Source organism: Oncorhynchus mykiss, chromosome 3 (assembly GCF_057628025.1).
Source record: "Oncorhynchus mykiss isolate SJ-2025 chromosome 3, ASM5762802v1, whole genome shotgun sequence".
Taxonomy (NCBI): domain Eukaryota; kingdom Metazoa; phylum Chordata; class Actinopteri; order Salmoniformes; family Salmonidae; genus Oncorhynchus; species Oncorhynchus mykiss.
In genome coordinates, this window is record NC_143024.1 from 53853412 (window position 1) to 53871295 (window position 17884).

The window sequence follows — 17884 nt, forward strand, 5'->3', positions numbered from 1 at the left end:
AGAACGCTACCTGCGCGAATTCATAGTGCCTACTGTAAAGTTTGGAATAGGAATAATGGTCTGCGGCTGTTTTTCATGGTTCGGGCTCGGTTTCTTAGTTCCAGTGGAGGGAAATCTTAGCGCTCCGGCATACAATGACATTCTAGAACATTCTGTGCTTCCAACTTTGTGGCAACAGTTTGGGGAAGACCCTTTCCTGTTTCAGCATGACAATGCCCCCGTGCACAAAGCGAGGTCCATAAAGAAATGTTTTGTCGATCAGTGTGGAAGAACTTGACTGGCCTGCACAGAGCCCTGACCTCAACCCAATTGAACACCATTGGGATGAATTGGAATGCCGACTGCAAACCAGGCCTAATCGCCCAACATCAGTGCCCGACCTCACTAATGCTCTTTTTGCTGCTGGGACTTGCTTCCATTCAGCCATCTTATAACGTCTAGTGGAAAGACTTCCCAGAAGAGTGGAGACTGGTTTATCAGCAAATGGGGGACCAACCCATATTAATGGCCATGACTTTGGAATGAGATGTTCATGGAGCAGGTGTCCACAAACTATTTGCAATGTGGTGTACCTTAAAAAAAAAAAATAAGGGTGTGGATCAGTCAGTTTCTGGTTGACCAGCATTTGCCTCATGCAGCACGACACATCTCCTTCGCATAGAGTTGATCAGGCTGTTGATTGTGGTCTGTGCCGGAGGGGAGGGGGGAGAGCCTAAAGAATTAATTACAATTGATTGATTTCTTTATATGAAATGTGACTCAGTAAAATCTTTGAAATTCTTGTATGTTGCGTTTATCTTTTTGTTCAGTTTCATTTAAAAGCTTTGAAGGATAAGAGAACAATACACTTTTCAGTGAGAAAAAATAATTTCACTTAAAAAATAAGAAAAACAGACTTCTGTTATCAAAGACACTTGTGTTTATTTTAAGGAGAACAAGACTACTTAGCCTACATTTGAACACCACCTCAGAAGCTTTGGCATCTTCCTAATTAGAGAATTAGGGCCTATCACAGCCCAGCTCTTTCAATGCATTGTGGAAAAAGCATGCATTGTATTCTACTAGATGAAGAGCTGAAGTGAGTATAACATCCTGGCATTTAAACCATACTCTGTTTCCGAAATGTCACATACTCTACCATTAAACATCCTATTTTCGCATACTGAGAATGTGGTAATGCGTGATTGCGTCTTTTGCCGCTATTCATTAATTTCAGTAGCACTTCCCCTTACCTAATTAATCAGCTGTTGTCAAAGCCGAAATGAGTGCGACATCCTGCATTTAAAGTATACTACATTTTCTAAATGTTGCATTCTATCGAAATTTCAATTTTTTTCGTATACTCAAACAGCCTACTATTTAGGACACAAGTATGGGTATTCGGACCCGGCCACTGAGTCTCTGACAAAGTTCACAGATAAAGTACATAGCAAAAAATTATAGGTCTCTAAATACTGTATGTCATGACCAAGTAAGCTAATATTAGCTAGCTAGTTCACTTACTTGCTAAAGTTAGCCTAATGTTGTTAGCTAACCTTAGACTGCCGACGTTACTTGCATGGCTTGTAGCCAACTAGCTAACTTAGCTGCAAGGATAGCTTGCTAATATTAGCATGCTATACAACTAGGCAAATGCCAACATATGTGAGTTGGACTATTAGATAGCTAGCTAAGCCATCCATAGTGAAATGTTTCAGCATTCATAGCTAGCTAGTTATCTTACCTCTACAATGTTTCCAGTGGTGTAAAGTACTTAATTAAAAATACTTGAAAGTACTATTTAAGTAGTTTTTTGGGATATCTGTACTTTACTATTTATATTTTTTACTATGTTTACCTCACAACATTCCTAAAGAAAAGTTAATTGTTTACTATTTATTTCCCCTGACACCCAAAAGTACTCATTGCATTTTGAATGCTTAGCAGGAGACGAAAATGGTCTATTTCACACCCTTATCAAGAGAACATCCCTGGTCATCCCTACTGCTTCTAATCTGGCAGAATCACTAAACACATGCTTCGTTTCTAAATGATGTGTAAGTGTTGGAGCGTGCCCCTTGCTATTCGTAAATAAAAAATAAAACCTTTTTTAATTAATGCTGTCTGGTTTGCTTAATATAAGCAATTTGAAATGATTTATACTTGTTTTTGTACTTTTGATACTTAAGTATATTTTAGCAATTACATGTTTTATATGTTATGTTTTATACTTAAGTATTTAATACTTAAGTATATTTAAAACCAAGTACTTTTAGTCTTTTACTCAAGTGAATTTTATTGGGTGACTTTCACTTTCACTTGAGTCATTTTCTATTAAGGTATCTTTACTTTGGGGTACTTTTTACACCACTGAATGTTTCCTCAAGCTCGAGGCAGAGTTTATGTAGGCTGCCACCTCCAACATCCGGGATAAGCAAAGCTTGCATTACCTTTCCTGTGCTTGAACTGGTCAGTCTCCTCCGTCACCATTGTTTTCACACGAATCGCTTTAATTTCCTTTCTTTCACAATACATCTTGAACTAAATTAAGTTATTTTTGAAAATCTTCCAACCATCATCGTTCAGTTTGTTTGCACAGCTTGATTTGATTGGCCTGTATTTGTGCACTGCATGTATTTTTGGGGGGTTTGGTCACTGACAAAATTAAGAGGAACAGGGACTTTCCCAAACTTTCTGTGCACTCATGAGCTACTATTATGGATAGCCTACAAAATTGTATTCTGTAAAGGATGGTTTTAAAAAGGTAACGATGTACAATACTTCATTCAAAACACAAAACTGCAGGAACTAAGGTTGCTGTGGGTGCTGCAGCACCCCCTGGTAAATAAATAGAATAAAAAAGTTACTCAAATAAATAATTACAAAAATACTCAAATATAGAAATGTCACGTATTATAAAGGTTTATATTTTGGCATACCCAAATAGCCTACTATTTAGCAATGCAATTATAGGTGTTCTTATATGGCTATGGAGTTGAAAGGGTTAACAAGAGATCGCCTGGAGATAAAACAGTGACAAACAGTGGATGCAATTGGCCCGTCGTGTCTTCAGGTTTTAAATATTTTCCTTTTTGATCAGTATCCATTTAAATTTTTGTTTTATTTTCCTCTTCTTCACAGGGTGATCCAGGTGAAGATGGATCTCAAGTAGGTTGACAAATTAATGTACTTTGAAAGCTACCATTTAATGGATAACTAGTGGTGCAGTGAGGATGGGTTGTCTAAAGGTCAAGTATTTGCATGGCTCAAGTTGCTAGTCTGCTCTGTCTCTTACCCAGGGCCCTGTTGGACCACCAGGCTTCCCTGGAATCCCAGGAGACCCCGGGCTCAAAGGAGAGAAGGTACTATATTCTGTCATGGCATTGTTGTATTGAGAAGCTGTTATCGTGTGGCTTGGTCCCAGATCTGTTTTGTTCTGTATAACCAACTGTTATGGTTGTTTGGCATGACACTGAACATAGGAGTTGGCAAGACAACACAAACAGATCATGTGTGTCTGCCCCACAGGGTGACCGTGGTGAGGGCCAGCCAGGCCCCAGGGGACCTCCAGGGCCCCCCGGACAACCAGCGCCAACCAGACACGACCGGCCGGTGAGTCTACATTGACCCCAGTCATTTTATCGAAAGTCCTAGTGTTGTATTTTCTACAAACAATTTGCAGATAGCAAAGGACCCTGAAGCAACTACCACAACAGGGTTGTTGATACCAAAATGTTCAGTTGCGATCGGCAAATCATATTTTAGCTAAATTCTTTCAAATGGGGAGAAGGTGTCAGCAGAGCTACAGTAGATACATATGACCTGTATGTAATTGCAAGGTAAACACCATGGAGCATGATGACTTCTATTATGTGTATGAGCTAGTTCACCTTCTTTGTTTTAGACCTTTGCAGACATGGAGGGCTCTGGGTTCCCTGACTTGGAGACACTTCGGGTAAGTCCACTTCTCTCACACTGGTTCATCCGCAGTTGTTAGGTGATGCCCTTAGACAGACACTGATCTTGGGTCAGTTTTGCATTTTCCCCCCCTAATGGTTACAATTTGGATATGGAGAAGGAAAGCTGATTCTAGATTTGCACCTAGGGGAAACTTCACCCCGAAGCGGTGTTAGTGCGCCACTACACCTGTATAAACAACCCCAATCCCAGTACAGATTTATGTTTTATGTATTCCTCTGACCAAACATCCAACTCGAGCGTACAGCGTCGTACCTCAAAGTGGAACGCGACTTAAGCTGTGAAATTAATTTGAAGGAAGTAGCAATTTGGAAAGGCATTAATTTACTCAACCAATGTCGAGCAGAAAGCATTCCTTGCTGTATTTCATCGCAAGCTATGATTTGTTACAGTATGTTTCTTTTAAGATATGTTGTCCTTACTAGGATTACTAGGGTACATACTAGGGTTTGTTGACATTTGTGAGCAGTTTACTCAAACAAAAATGTATTCATTTATTTACCTTTATTTTACGAAGTTGACTGAGAATTGGACATTCTCTTTTGCAGCAACAAACTGCGGGAACAGTTGTTTAGGGGGGTTGAATGGGCTAAAATTATGTGCACAATAATCATGATGTATTTTCTGGGGGCGGTAGGGACTGCCTGGTTTGCCTGGCCCTCCTGGCCTCCCCGGGGCCCCAGGTACCTCTGTTGTTGGGACAGGGGTCTCTGGCTTATTTGGCCCCAAAGGTCCCCCAGGACAGGATGGTGCTCCTGGTCAACCGGTAGGTCCTCAGGAAATGCACCCTTCTCTCCATTCTTTTGCCTTTCATCTAACATACCACAATGCAACCATAAGAGTCATAAGCATTTGACTGTGTTTTTATCCCTAATTATTTCGAATGGATGTACTGTGCTTTATCATAGTGTAAGAAGGAAGGTGACCTCTGCAGTGAAATGCCTGTATTTTTTACTTATTAAGTATAACCAAAAATAATTTGACCAACTACACTGCTGATACAGTGCGTAAAGTGTAATGATTATGATTATTGTGATGATTAAGTTAATTAGCATGACATTAAGTCGTAAACCTGCGCTTTTTAGGGTTTACACGGCCTGCCTGGTGCTGATGGTCGCCCAGGAGCTGCAGGGGCCAGGGGAGAGAAGGTGAGACTGAAAAAAACCTGAGTGATTCTAATGATCTAGTTCTTTACATCTCTTCATGGCCTCTTGTGTCATTACCAAATGGCATCATTGATTGTTTTATGAAGAGCAATACCTATGGGAATTGAATGGGACCAGTTTATCACCTCTACGTTCCTAATCTACAGGGTGATCCAGGTGAACTCGGTCTTCCAGGAGCAGTCGGAGCGAAGGTGGGCACCGAGCCTTTTACTTTACTTTATTCAATCAAATACGCTATTGAAAACACAGAGGTCAGATTGGAAAACACAGAAGTCAGATTTGTAAATAAACTTAATGGCCTATTGAAAGGTTTGAGGTTTATGTACAGTACTCTGCAAGGGACCTTCCTAGCTATCTCTCCAACCTGTTCTCTTATGTCATCGTCCTCTCATCCACCTGCCAATCTACAGGAGGTGCCAGGTCACCAGCATGGCAGAGTGGACTTTCTGTGTCTCTAGGGCAAGGTTGTGTTCATTAGGAACCAAACTGACTGAAACAGGGAGGGGCTATTTGGGCTTCTCTTGCAAAACCTTTTATATTGTTTTCTGTGGCGTGCCCGAATGAACACGACCTACGTCTCCTGCTCCCAGTCCCCTGGAGAGTTACTGGTTAGTGCTGGGTTGGAACAAATGCCTTCACACCTAGTAGCTCTCCAGGACCAGAGCTGGCAATCCATTTGGCATATGTGTATGAACTTTAAGTTATGTTTCAGGCTAGGGGACTATATTTCAACTGTCCCATATCTGCAGTTGGTCAGTTTCTCATAATGTTGCTTACGTTGCCCTACAATGTGATTAATACCTGTGTGAAGTGTGTCCAACTGGTAGTGTGTGGATTGGATCTTATTATTTGCATATTGCTGACAATTGATGCCTGCTCAGGTGCAGCACTAACGCCAACGAGTGGAACAATATCTCATCAATATGATAATTACTCTTTTTGAATCTTGACATTCCACAGGGTGCACAGGGATTGAATGGCATTCCCGGGCAACCAGGACAGGGTGGATTGGCTGGCCTCCCTGGACCAATGGGACCACTGGGACAACCCGGGCCACCAGGACCCCCCGGACCAAGCTATCGTGTTGGTTTTGTGAGTATCCACCAGGGACGGGTTTACCCATCTCAATGGTCTTAACGATGCATGATTACTAATGCTGTGTTTCATAGTAGTTTTATAGTATCGGCAGTTTCGCTTGTGAATTTATCTGTAAACGGTGCCCTGTTGTAAACTAATTCTGCATTAACATTCAGTGACATTTTATTGATTAGTTTGAGTACAAAAATGTTTTTGGGTAACCTTAGTAGGCTATTTGAACATTAATTGGGGTGTCATGAGTGGTTATGGAAATGCCCGTTATCCTGGTTGTATTAAGGGACGAAGGAATGAGATTCGCACACATAACTCTGACTTTAGTGTTATTGTGGGTTGATGTCAATGTCAGTGCAAATCTAAAGTTAGGATTCGGCCCTTAGAGACTTAGTCTTTCTCTCTCTCTATCTCGGTGTGTGTAAAGGATGACATGGAAGGCTCTGGTGTGGGAGTGGCCAATGGAGTTCCTGGAGCCAGAGGACCAGAGGGGCAACAGGTGGGTGTCCTCTGCAGCAGGCTTTCATTTTTTTATCCATTGTAGGAATTCGGCCGTTTTCATAGATTTTCTTACTGATTCTGATTTCTTTCTGTTCACTTTCAGGGTCCTCCTGGCATCCCTGGCCTACCAGTAAGAGCTTTTCTTTGGTTGAATTTCATATGATTTTATCAAGAAATAAATATTGTTTTGACATAACAACACATTGCAAGCCATCTCAATATTGTATCAAGAATTCTTCTTTTGTGATCAGTTTCAATTTAACGTAGGGCTTGTATTTTTAGGGCAGGTCTGGTTTCCCTGGTATTCCTGGTGAGAAGGGAAGTGAAGGACCACAGGGAAGCGATGGCCGACCAGGGTTGGACGGTTTCCCTGGTCCTAATGTATGTCAGATCCTTATTCCACACTCCCACCTCACAATATCTACATAAGGGTTCTAACTCGTGTAGTTAACAGCAACTTAGGTTTTGGCAATCTTCTGGGTGTGCAGGGTTTTGCGCCAGCCCAACACGAACACATCTGCTCCAGACTGAAGGTCATGATTAGTTGATTACATGCTGGTGTGTAGTGCAGCTGGCCTGAAATTGAAAGCCTGTCTAGATTTAATCTGTTCAATCTGTTCTTGACAGCGATTATTTTTTAAATATTAATAAGTGGGGGAATTTACAGCAAAAAAATAAAAAATAAAGGTCCCTTTTTCAGGACCCTGTCTTTCAAAGATAATTTGTAAAAATCCAAATAACTTCACAGATCTTCATTGTAAAGGGTTTTAACACTGTTTCCCATGCTTGTTCAATGAACCATAAACAATTAATGAACATGCACCTGTGGAACGGTCGTTAAGACACTAACAGCTTACAGTCGGTAGGCAATTAAGATCACAGTTATGAAAACTTAGGACACTAAAGAGGCCTTTCTATGTTCTCTGAAAAACACCAAAAGAAAGATGCCCAGAGTCCCTGCTCATCAGCGTGAACGTGCATTAGGCATGCTGCAAGGAGCCATGAGGACTGCAGATGTGGCCAGGGCAATACATTGCAATGTCCATACTGTGAGACGCCTAAGACAGCACTACAGGGAGACAGGACGGACAGCTGATCGTCCTCGCAGTGGTAGACCACGTGTAATAACACCTGCACAGGATCGGGACATCTGAACATCACACCTGCGGGACAGGTACAGGATGGCAACAACAACTGCCCAAGTGACACCAGGAATGCACAATCCCTCCATCAGTGTTCAGACTGTCCGCAATAGGCTGAGAGAGGCTGGACTGAGGGCTTGTAGGCCTGTTGTAAGGCAGGTCCTCCCTCACCTCACCTCACTCATCACCCGCAACAACGTTGCCTATGGGCACAAACCCACTGTCGCTGGACCAGAGAGGACTGGCAAAAAGTGCTCTTCACTGACGAGTCGCGGTTTTGTCTCACCAGATGTGATGGTCGGATTTCCTTCTTCGAAGGAATGAGCATTACACCGAGGCCTGTACTCTAGAGCGGGATCAATTTGGAGGTGGAGGGTCCATCATGGTCTGGGGCGGTGTGTCACAGCATCATCGGACTGAGCTTGTTGTCATTGCAGGCAACCTCAACGCTGTGTGTTACAGGGAAGACATCCTCCTCCCTCATGTGGTACCCTTTCTGCAGGCTCATCCTGACATGACCTTCCAGCATGAAAATGCCACCAGTCATACTGCTCGTTCTGTGCATGATTTCCTGCAAGACAAGAATGTCAGTGTTCTGCCATGGCCAGCGAAGAGCCCGGATCTCAATCCCATTGAGCACATCTGGGACCTGTTGGATCAGATGGTGAGGGCTAGGGCCATTCCCCCCAGAAATGTCCAGGAACTTGCAGGTGCCTTGGTGGAAGAGTGGGGTAACATCTCACAGCAATAACTGGCAAATCTGGTGCAGTCCATGATGAGGAGTTGCACTGCAGTAGTTAATGCAGCTGGTGGCCACACCAGATACTGACTGTTACTTTTGACCCCCCATTTGTTCAGGGACACATTATTCCATTTCTATTCGTCACATGTCTGTGGAACTTGTTCCGTTTATGTCTCAGTTGTTGAATCTTGTTATGTTCATACAAATATTTACACATGTTAAGTTTGCTGAAAATAAACGCAGTTGACAGTGAGAGGACGTTTATTTTTATGCTCAGTTTATTTTATGGATTTTTTTTTCCTTTTAAATTTCCAGGGACAAAAGGGTGACAGCGGGGACAGAGGAGAAAGGGTGAGTATTTTCAAATGTTCATAGAATTCAAATGTAATTCAGGAGACCTAATAATAGGTCAATTACATGCCTAGTGCTTGACCATTTAACACTGATATTGTGTTCAAAAACTGTAACAACCTACCAGCAATTAACCAATTAACCATCAGAGGGATGAGAAAATATCTGACCCTCTGTCAGTTATTAGGGGCCACTTCCACCCACTCCCATGTTTTTTTATGCTCATCACCAGCATGTCTTTGTCCCTAAGGCTGATGTTATCTTGGGTCTGGTTTTTAGGGCGAATCTGGTCGCGATGGAAACGGACAGCCTGGACCACCCGGCCCACCCGGCCCACCAGGACAAATCATCTACCAGACCTCCAGCAGTGTAAGGCCCTGTACCGAAACAACTCCTAGGCCTTACCCCCAGTGCCCCTCTAGACCCTACCCCTCTGGACACTACCCCCTAGACCAGGGATGAGCAACTTTGATGGGGTTGGTCTATAGGGGCAAAAAAATGGAACTCAACATGAGGGGCCACAGTGGCTCATGGGTCTGCGTACCCACATCCACATTTTGCCATGGGGCGGAGAGATGATTTAGCAATTTTATAACTAATTTCATGTAATTCTACCCATTTTGCCATGGAGCGGAGAGAAAAATTTACTTTTCGTGATATCCAATTGGTAGTTAGTCTTGTCCCATCGCTGCAACTCCCCTACGAACTCGGGAGAGGCGAAGGTCGAGAGCCATGCGTCCTCTGAAACACAACCTTTCTAAGCTGCACTGCTTCTTGTTACACTGCTCGAATAACCCAAAAGCAAGCATACCCTGCCCGCCACAAGGAGTCGCTAGAGCGCAGTTGGACAAGGAAATCCGGGTCAACCAAACCCTCCCCTAACCCGGACTACCCTTGTCAAATTGTGAGCCGCGTCATGGGTCTCCCTGTCACGACCGGCTGTGACACACCCTGGGTCAAACCCTGGTCTGTAGTGATGCCTCAAGCACTGCGATGCAGTGCCTTAGACCGCTGCGCCACTTGGGAGGCCCCAAAAATGTGCAGTTTTACAGCTAATTTCCTGCAATTCTACACATTTTGCCATAGGGTGGAGGCATATTTTGCAGTTTTTAACTGATGATAAATGGGTCCCACCCCGGTTGGTTTAGATAGCTAGCCACTAGACTAACTTACCGATCTAAAAAGCGCCTACCCCAAGTAGAAATTTGTTTTGATCAGAAGGGATTGGATATGTATAAGCAAAATGTCAACAACAACAAAATCCCTGTCCTATCAATCTGCAAGATTGAGCTACTACCCTATTGCTTATACCAATCAGACTATTTTGAAATCTACATGAAGTGCCTAGAGGGTGTGGATAAGGAGTCTGGAAATAAACATACCCATCCTTCTGCATGATCTTCTTTTAGCTCTACTGTATCTCCTCCAACATGACGGTTGAGTGTGCATTGACATTAAGCTGTGCAATTTCTCTTTCTGCAGTATGATGGTGTCGTTGGAGGCGCCGGGCCCCAGGTAGGTGTTTTGTCCTGTTTGAAAACACTGTTATCATTAATGTGGCTCAATGTTACTCCAATAGTCTTAAAAGCAAATGTTATAAGAACTACAGGACACACTTCTTTTTCATACAATTAAGTGTTAAATTGATGTCATTCATTTGCCAAACTCGATTGATCAATTGCAGTAATTATTCTGGGTGTAATTTGATCAATGTTTGAAATGCATTCAGGAAATCAATCAAGGGCTATATAAGTCACAATGAAATTAAACCAATGACTACAAACCCTGGGTCATATTAATTTGGTGCCAAATGGAAGAAAACTGACTGAAATAGGAAGGGACTACCTGAACTTTTCCAATAAGAAACGCTAGTTTTGTCTTCCGTGGCAAAGTCTTTTGCTGTGCCTGCCTGAACACAACTCATGTATAGGGTCCTCGTTACGCATTGTAAGTGTAGCAGAGAAAATTCTCGAGACAATATGATCTTCATTACATGCTTGTCCTGCTTTTATAACAAAGAGTCTATGGAGATGGCAGTAACCATCTGTTTCCATTTGTTGTATGTAATTAATATAAAGCTACATACCTTCCACCGATATTAGGCCAAAACTACATTTACTTTACATCACACAACCCACATTTAAGAAATACAATGTACAGTCGTATTTCCAAGGGCCTGTGTAATTTTCATGAATTACATTATTCTTTCATCTGGATATTTTATTGATCTTAAATTAAGCAAATGTTCTTATGTTGCAAAACCTGTTGAGAGTATGTAATGCGATGAAATCCTGGAAATGATATATTACCTTAGAGATCGGAGTTTATTGGACAATGATTCTATAATGGGAGATGATGGAAATCCTTCACACTACCACAAAATATAGATTTGACTTAAAGGGATAGTTTGGGATTTTGGCAGTGAAGCCTTTTTATCTACTTCCCCAGTCAGATGAACATATGGATACCGTTTTTATGTCTCTGCATCCAGTAGGAAGGAAGTTAGAGGAAGTTTCGCGAGCCAATGCAAACTATCATTTGCACACAGACTGGAAGTCTATCGTAATAGATAGACAAAATCCCGAAGTATCCCTTTAATGAAAGTAATTACCAAATATTTGGGACCAGTCATAACCAGTCATAAAAAAAAGCGAATAATCATTAAATTAAATCTGATTTTTCTTTTCTTTTCTGTAGGGCCAAGCTGGATTCCCTGTAAGCATTGAGTTTCCTACAGTTATCCTACAGTTCTTCTAACGTTGTGTTCTAACAAGTGTGGATTTCATAGTGTGGTGGATATTTGCCCTGAAAGACTAAATAAACCCAACATCATTGCTAGTTTGATGTGTGATAAACAGCACATTTTCTGATCTGTGCATTTTCTGACAGGGCCCGATTGGACCAAAGGGCGACATGGGAGATCCAGGCCAACCCAGTTATGGAGTCAAGGTCAGTGATGTGACCACACAGCAACATTACCCTGTCATTGTTGCTACAGTGTACCACTGAGTTAGGCCCATTCCCAGCAAGTGTTTATTTTATGGGGGTTAACACATTAACCAGTTTCTCGCTCTTCTTATGTGTCTCTTCCCAGGGCGAGAAGGGCGAGCCTGGCTCAATCATTGGGCCTGATGGGAATACTTTGTACCTGGGAAGATTGTCGGGTGAGAAGGTGAGCGTGACTTCTGTAGTCAGAAGTCATATTTGACACGTGTGTTTATAGCATATATGATGCTATACATATCTCACATCCGACTCATAGTAAGACTAAGCAATTAGCCTATTAAAATGTTCATCTGCCTATAGTTAAACCATGAGCAATCAAGTATTATGCATTTTGCTGACTAAGATCAAGGACCTGGTCATGAGAAAGGAATTCTAAATACAAGTGTATTTAATTACTTTGGAAAATGAATGGTATCATTAGACATGGCATAAGCTTAACGTACACAGCATTAACAAGCATTACAAGGCATTATTCGAAGCATTGTGAGAGAGCGAGACAAAGAAACTATGGCCCATAGCTGATGGGAGAGGGAAATAAAGAGTGCAGGTATCTCACCACAGCAGGAACAAATAACAGATAGAACAATGACTCTTAAGACCATTTAATAAGCCAATGTGCTGTTTGGATTCAAAATCTGAGTCGTTGACCAATAGTATTACTGTAAAGTTAACCTCCAATCAGATATCAGACTACGTGACGTAACCTCTGCTTCTCAGAGGTGAGACAATGGAGGTTGGTAAGATTAACACAGAGAATGCTGAATTCCTAAGACAACACAGAGGAAATTCTTGCATACAGTTGATAAGAAGAGTCACTTCGGGGGCTGCCCTACACTTCTGTCTGGCTCGGTCTTATCTGTGTGTTGTCCTCCGAGCCAAGTTAAAACACCAACTCTCCATCTTTTGTAGGGCGACAGAGGACCTGCCGGACCCGTCGGGCCCCCTGTAAGTACTTTTAGGCTCATACTTGACGTTACGGTCTTGCCATTTGAAGCTGCCATAAATTAAAATGGCATGGTCGTCATGGGCAGTGTTGGGATTATATATTACTCATTACATTTAACAAAAGTAAAGCTTTACTTTACGTTACTTTCCATACAAAGTAATATTGTGTTGTATTACTTTGCGTTACTTTAATGAAAAAAATGGCAATCTCACAGTTCGTTTGACAGTCGGAGTGAGCCAGGTAAGCCACGAGCGCTCTAACATAGATAGGCTACTTACTAACTCAGGTTTTATCACGAATTTCGCCTTTCTTTTGTGTTGCTGCTTTCAAGTGCTGTGCAATCATATGCTTAATTAGCCATACAGTGCATTCGGGAAGTATTCAGACCCCTTGACCTTTTCCACATGTTTTTAAGTTACAGCCTTATTAGAAAATGTATTAAATATATATTTTCCCTCATCAATCTACACACAATACCCCACAATAACAATGAAAAAACAGGTTTAGACATTTTTGCAAATGTATAAAAAATACAAAACAGAATTACCTTATTTACATAGGTATTAAGACCCTTTGCTATGAGATTTGAAATTGAGCTCAGGTGCATCCTGTTTCCATTTATCATCCTTGAGCTGTTTATACAACTTGTTTGGAATTCACCTGTGGTAAATTCAATTGTTTGGTCATGATTTGGAAAGACACACACCTGTCTTTAAAAGCCACAGTTGACAGTGCATGTCAGAGCAAAAACCAAGTCACGAGGTCGAAGAAATTGTCCGTAGAGTTCAGAGACAGTATTGTGTTGAGGCACAGATCCGGGGAAAGGTACCAAAAAATGTCTGCAGCATTGAAGGTCCCCAAGAACACATTGTTCTCCATTATTCTTAAATGGAAGAAGTTTGGAACCACCAAGACTCTTCCTAGAGCTGGCCACCTGGCCAAACTGAGCAATCGTGGAAGAAGGGCCTTGGTCAGGGAGGTGACCAAGAACCCGATGGTCACTCTGACAGAGCTCCAGAGTTCCTGTGTGGAGATGGGAGAACCTTCCAGAATGACAACCATCTCTGCAGCACTCCACCAATCAGGCCTTTATGGTAGAGTGGCCAGACGGAAGCCACTCCTTAGTAAAAGGCACATGACAGCCCACTTGGAGTTTGCCAAAAATCACCTAAAGACTCTCAGACCATGAGAAAAAACATTCTCTGGTCTGGTGAAACCAAGATTGAACTCTTTGGCCTGAATGCCAAGGGCCATGTCTGGAGGAAACCTGGCACCATCCCTACAGTGAAGCATGGTGGTGGCAGCATCATGCTGTGGGGATGTTTTTCAGTGGCAGGAACTGTGAGACTAGTCAGGATCAAGGGAAAGATGATCACAGCAAAGTACAGAGACATCCTTGATCAAAACCTGCTCCAGCGCACTCAGGACCTCCAGACTGGGGCGAAGGTTCACCTTCCAACAAGACCCTAAGCACACAGCCAAGAAAACGCAGGAGTGGCTTCCGGTCAAGTCTCTAAATGTCCATGAGTGGCCCAGCCAGAGCCCAGACTTGAACCTGATCAAACATATCTAGAGAGACCTGAAAATTGCTGTGCAGCGACGCTCCCCAACCAACCTGACAGAGCTTGAGAGGATCTGCAGAGGAGAATGGGATGAACTCCCCAAATACAGGTGTGCCAAGCTTGTAGTGTCATATCCAAGACGACTCTTAAGCTGTAATCGCTACCAAAGCTGCTTCAACAAAGTACCGAGTAATGGGTCTGAATACTTATGTTAATGTTATGTTTAAGTTTTCTATTTTTAATACATTTGCAAACATTTCTAAAAACCCGTTTTGCTTTGTCATTATGGAGTATTGTGTGTAGATTAATGAGGATTAAAACAATTTAATACATTTTAGAATAAGGCTGTAAAAAAAAGTTGAGTGTTCTGAATACTTTACGAAAGCATTGTACATACTGTAAGCCAGACAGATGTCCTATATTTTCATTCCAAATCTTTCTCTCGAGCCACCAGTTTTGGTTATAGACCGCACATTCACAGACCCATAGAGATGTATAAAGAGCACACTTGTGAAAGTTAGTTGACAAAGTAACTATAATAATATTACCCAATTTGAAAAGTAACGCATTACTTTAATCCATTACTCATAAAAGTAATATTATTACGCAAAGTTACTTTTGTGAGGCGTTACCCCCAACACTGGTCACAAGCAACAGCAGAGTCAGAGATGTTGTCAAGAGAGAGTGTGAGGCAAGTGGCTGCACTTGTCAGCACCAACACAGATGCTTGTTAAGCATCTGCACATGTGCATGACAGTTCACTTCTCTCTTCTGCAACGTGACAACAAATGCTGACCAGTGCACCCTCACTTCACGCAGTCTTTGTTTGTGTCAGAATTCGGCCCGTTCCTTATGGTAATGGCATTTAGCTGAGTTTACCTTTAATTAATTCAGCTGCCATGTACAGTGCCTTGCAAAAGTGTTCATACCCCTTGGATTTCTACACATTTTATTGTGTTAAAATAAATTACAATTTATTATGCATTTTGTCAACAATCTGCTCACAATACTCTTTCAAAGTGGAAGATTTGTTTTACATTTGTTAAAGATAGCTAGAAATTAAATAACTAGAATATAGTTACTGCATAAGTATTCAGCTCCCTGAGTCAATACATATTAGAAACAACTATTAGAAACCAATTTGAGCGATTACAACTTTGAGTATTCTTGGGTAAGTCTCCAATCTTGGGTACAGTGGTTGCTCCACTAAAAGTTTTTGAGATTAAGCTCCGGGATTTAGAGGTAATTTGTGGTTTAGTACAGTACCCTGCGTCACCACTAATTTGCTCCAGACCAGCGCAAGGGGGAGTTAGAGCACTGATTTATGCTTTTGGGTCCTACTGTGTCTCTAACTGACAATGAATGGGCGACATAAACCTAAATAGAAACTGATAATTGTGCACGACTTCAGTATTACTTATTATTTTATTTTGTTAGGATTATTATGCTCTTACTGTAGTACTGTAGGCCACTCTCGACCAGTCACGTTGTACAGTGCCTGAATGGCACAATGGTCTAAGACACTGCATGCTGTGTTGCTACAGATGCTTGTTCAGTACATGTGTGAGACTGGGAGACCCATGAAATGACTGTAGGTTTTTGGTTTCTCTCCCTCTAAAAACAGAAATAAATCATTCTAAATAACAAACTGGCTTTATTTACAAATTCTTAACAATGCCTCACGCCATGTTCAATAATGGCTTTTTTCTCACTCATTTTACGTTATTTGAAAACTAAATAATCTCTAAAATATATATTTTTTTAAACAAAGTGATTATTATTATTAATTTAGAATTATATAAAAGCCTGTTGGATATTCTCACAGATATATTATTAACCCTGAGGCAATATATATTGGTCATGGCTTCCGAATGGTGCACAATGGGATTGCCTTGCACGGAATGGGCCACAGAGCCGCGCTCCGAAGACCTATTAAGCCATTGGTGAAGGAAGGGGGAGGGGGGATGGACCCTCCAACTATTTTAGCACTGTTTTGCGCTGCTCTGAGACAAGCATGGGGACTAGTCTTGATAAATCAATGACATTTTTATTTTCACTGAATCTCCGTTTGGGTATTGGTAAGACTAGAATTAGAAAATTGGGGTGTAGAAATGTTCTTAGTGTAACCTTTATTTAGCTAGGCAAGTCAGTTAAGAACAAATTCTTATTTACAAGGACAGCCTACTTCTTCCTCCCCATCATGAAATTGAACCCCCGGTCTCCCTCTTGCCCGCACAACAGAAGGATTCTTTAGCTAAATAGCCCAGTACTGTACTCCCGACCGTCACATTGTACAGCGCTATATTTTCCATTCCATCCTTTTCTTGGAATAGAAACCATAATATTAATCAAATGAATTAAGCAAAATTTCATAATCAGTCCCAGACAGCAATTTTCTTACCATAGATTTTTAAGCAGATTTTTAAGCAGATTTTTAAGCAGATTTAAGTCAGATCTGTAACTTGGCGACTCAGGAACATTCACTGTCTTCTTGGTAAGCAACTCCAGTGTGAATTTTGCCTTTTGTTGTAGGTTATTATCCTGCTGAACGGTTCATTCCTCTCCTAGTGTCTGGTGTAAAGCAGACTGAAGCAGGTTTTCCTCTAGGATTTTGCCTGTGCGTAGCTGCATTCTGTTTCTTTTTATCCTGAAAAACTCTGCAGTCTTTGCCGATATCAAGCATGCCCATACCATAATGCTTGAAGATAAGGAGGCAGTTACTCAGTAATGTGTTGTTAGATTTGCCCGAAACATATGGCTTTTCATTTTGGCCAAAAAGTTGATTCCTTTGATGTTTTTTTGCAGTATTACTTTAGTGCCGTGTTTCATACAAGATGCAAGTTATGGTATATTTTTATTCTGTATATTTGTATTCTTTTCACTCTGTCATTTAATTCATTATTTTGAAGTCACTACAATGTTGTTGATCTATCCTCAGTTTTCTCCCAACACAGCTGTTAATCTCGGTAACTGTTTTAAAATCACCAATGGCCTCATGGAAACATTCCTGAGTGTTTTAAATACTGTCTTGCAGCTCAGTTCACAAGGACGACTGCATCTTTGATGCATAATCCACAGCATAATAATTAACTTGCCCATGTTAAATGATATTCACTGTCTGATTTGTTATCGTTACCCATCTAATAATCACTGTCCTTCTTTGAGGCTTTCGAAAGCTCCCTGGTCTTTATAGTTGAATTCAATAAAACACTGATGTACCTTAGAAGTCAGGGACATAGAAGAGGGTTAGTCGTTCAAAAATCATGTCTACCCCTATTATTTCACTCCATGAGTCCATGTAATTTATGTGATTTATTAAGCAACATTTTTACTACTCAACTAATTTAGGCTTGCCTGAGAAAAGGGGCTGAATACTTCTAAGGACTATAATATTTATCACATTTATTTATTTATTTTTACAA

At 41.4% G+C, this 17884-nt stretch overlaps 1 protein-coding gene across 5 annotated transcripts in view; it reads left to right on the forward strand.

Annotated features, from left to right (window-relative positions):
- LOC110519975 (uncharacterized) overlaps positions 1 to 17884 on the forward strand; it is a 177557-nt gene that overhangs the window by 141037 nt on the left and 18636 nt on the right. For all 5 annotated transcript variants that reach the window (XM_021596908.3, XM_090229529.1, XM_090229528.1 and 2 more), the window contains 18 exons: positions 3121 to 3147; positions 3279 to 3341; positions 3508 to 3591; positions 3884 to 3934; positions 4595 to 4723; positions 5043 to 5105; positions 5270 to 5314; positions 6084 to 6215; positions 6640 to 6711; positions 6817 to 6843; positions 6996 to 7094; positions 8913 to 8948; positions 9228 to 9317; positions 10431 to 10463; positions 11646 to 11663; positions 11838 to 11897; positions 12043 to 12120; positions 12864 to 12899. In XM_021596908.3, coding sequence (XP_021452583.3) covers positions 3121 to 3147; positions 3279 to 3341; positions 3508 to 3591; positions 3884 to 3934; positions 4595 to 4723; positions 5043 to 5105; positions 5270 to 5314; positions 6084 to 6215; positions 6640 to 6711; positions 6817 to 6843; positions 6996 to 7094; positions 8913 to 8948; positions 9228 to 9317; positions 10431 to 10463; positions 11646 to 11663; positions 11838 to 11897; positions 12043 to 12120; positions 12864 to 12899 — 1143 coding nt within the window. The remainder of the gene's footprint in view (positions 1 to 3120; positions 3148 to 3278; positions 3342 to 3507; positions 3592 to 3883; positions 3935 to 4594; positions 4724 to 5042; positions 5106 to 5269; positions 5315 to 6083; positions 6216 to 6639; positions 6712 to 6816; positions 6844 to 6995; positions 7095 to 8912; positions 8949 to 9227; positions 9318 to 10430; positions 10464 to 11645; positions 11664 to 11837; positions 11898 to 12042; positions 12121 to 12863; positions 12900 to 17884) is intronic.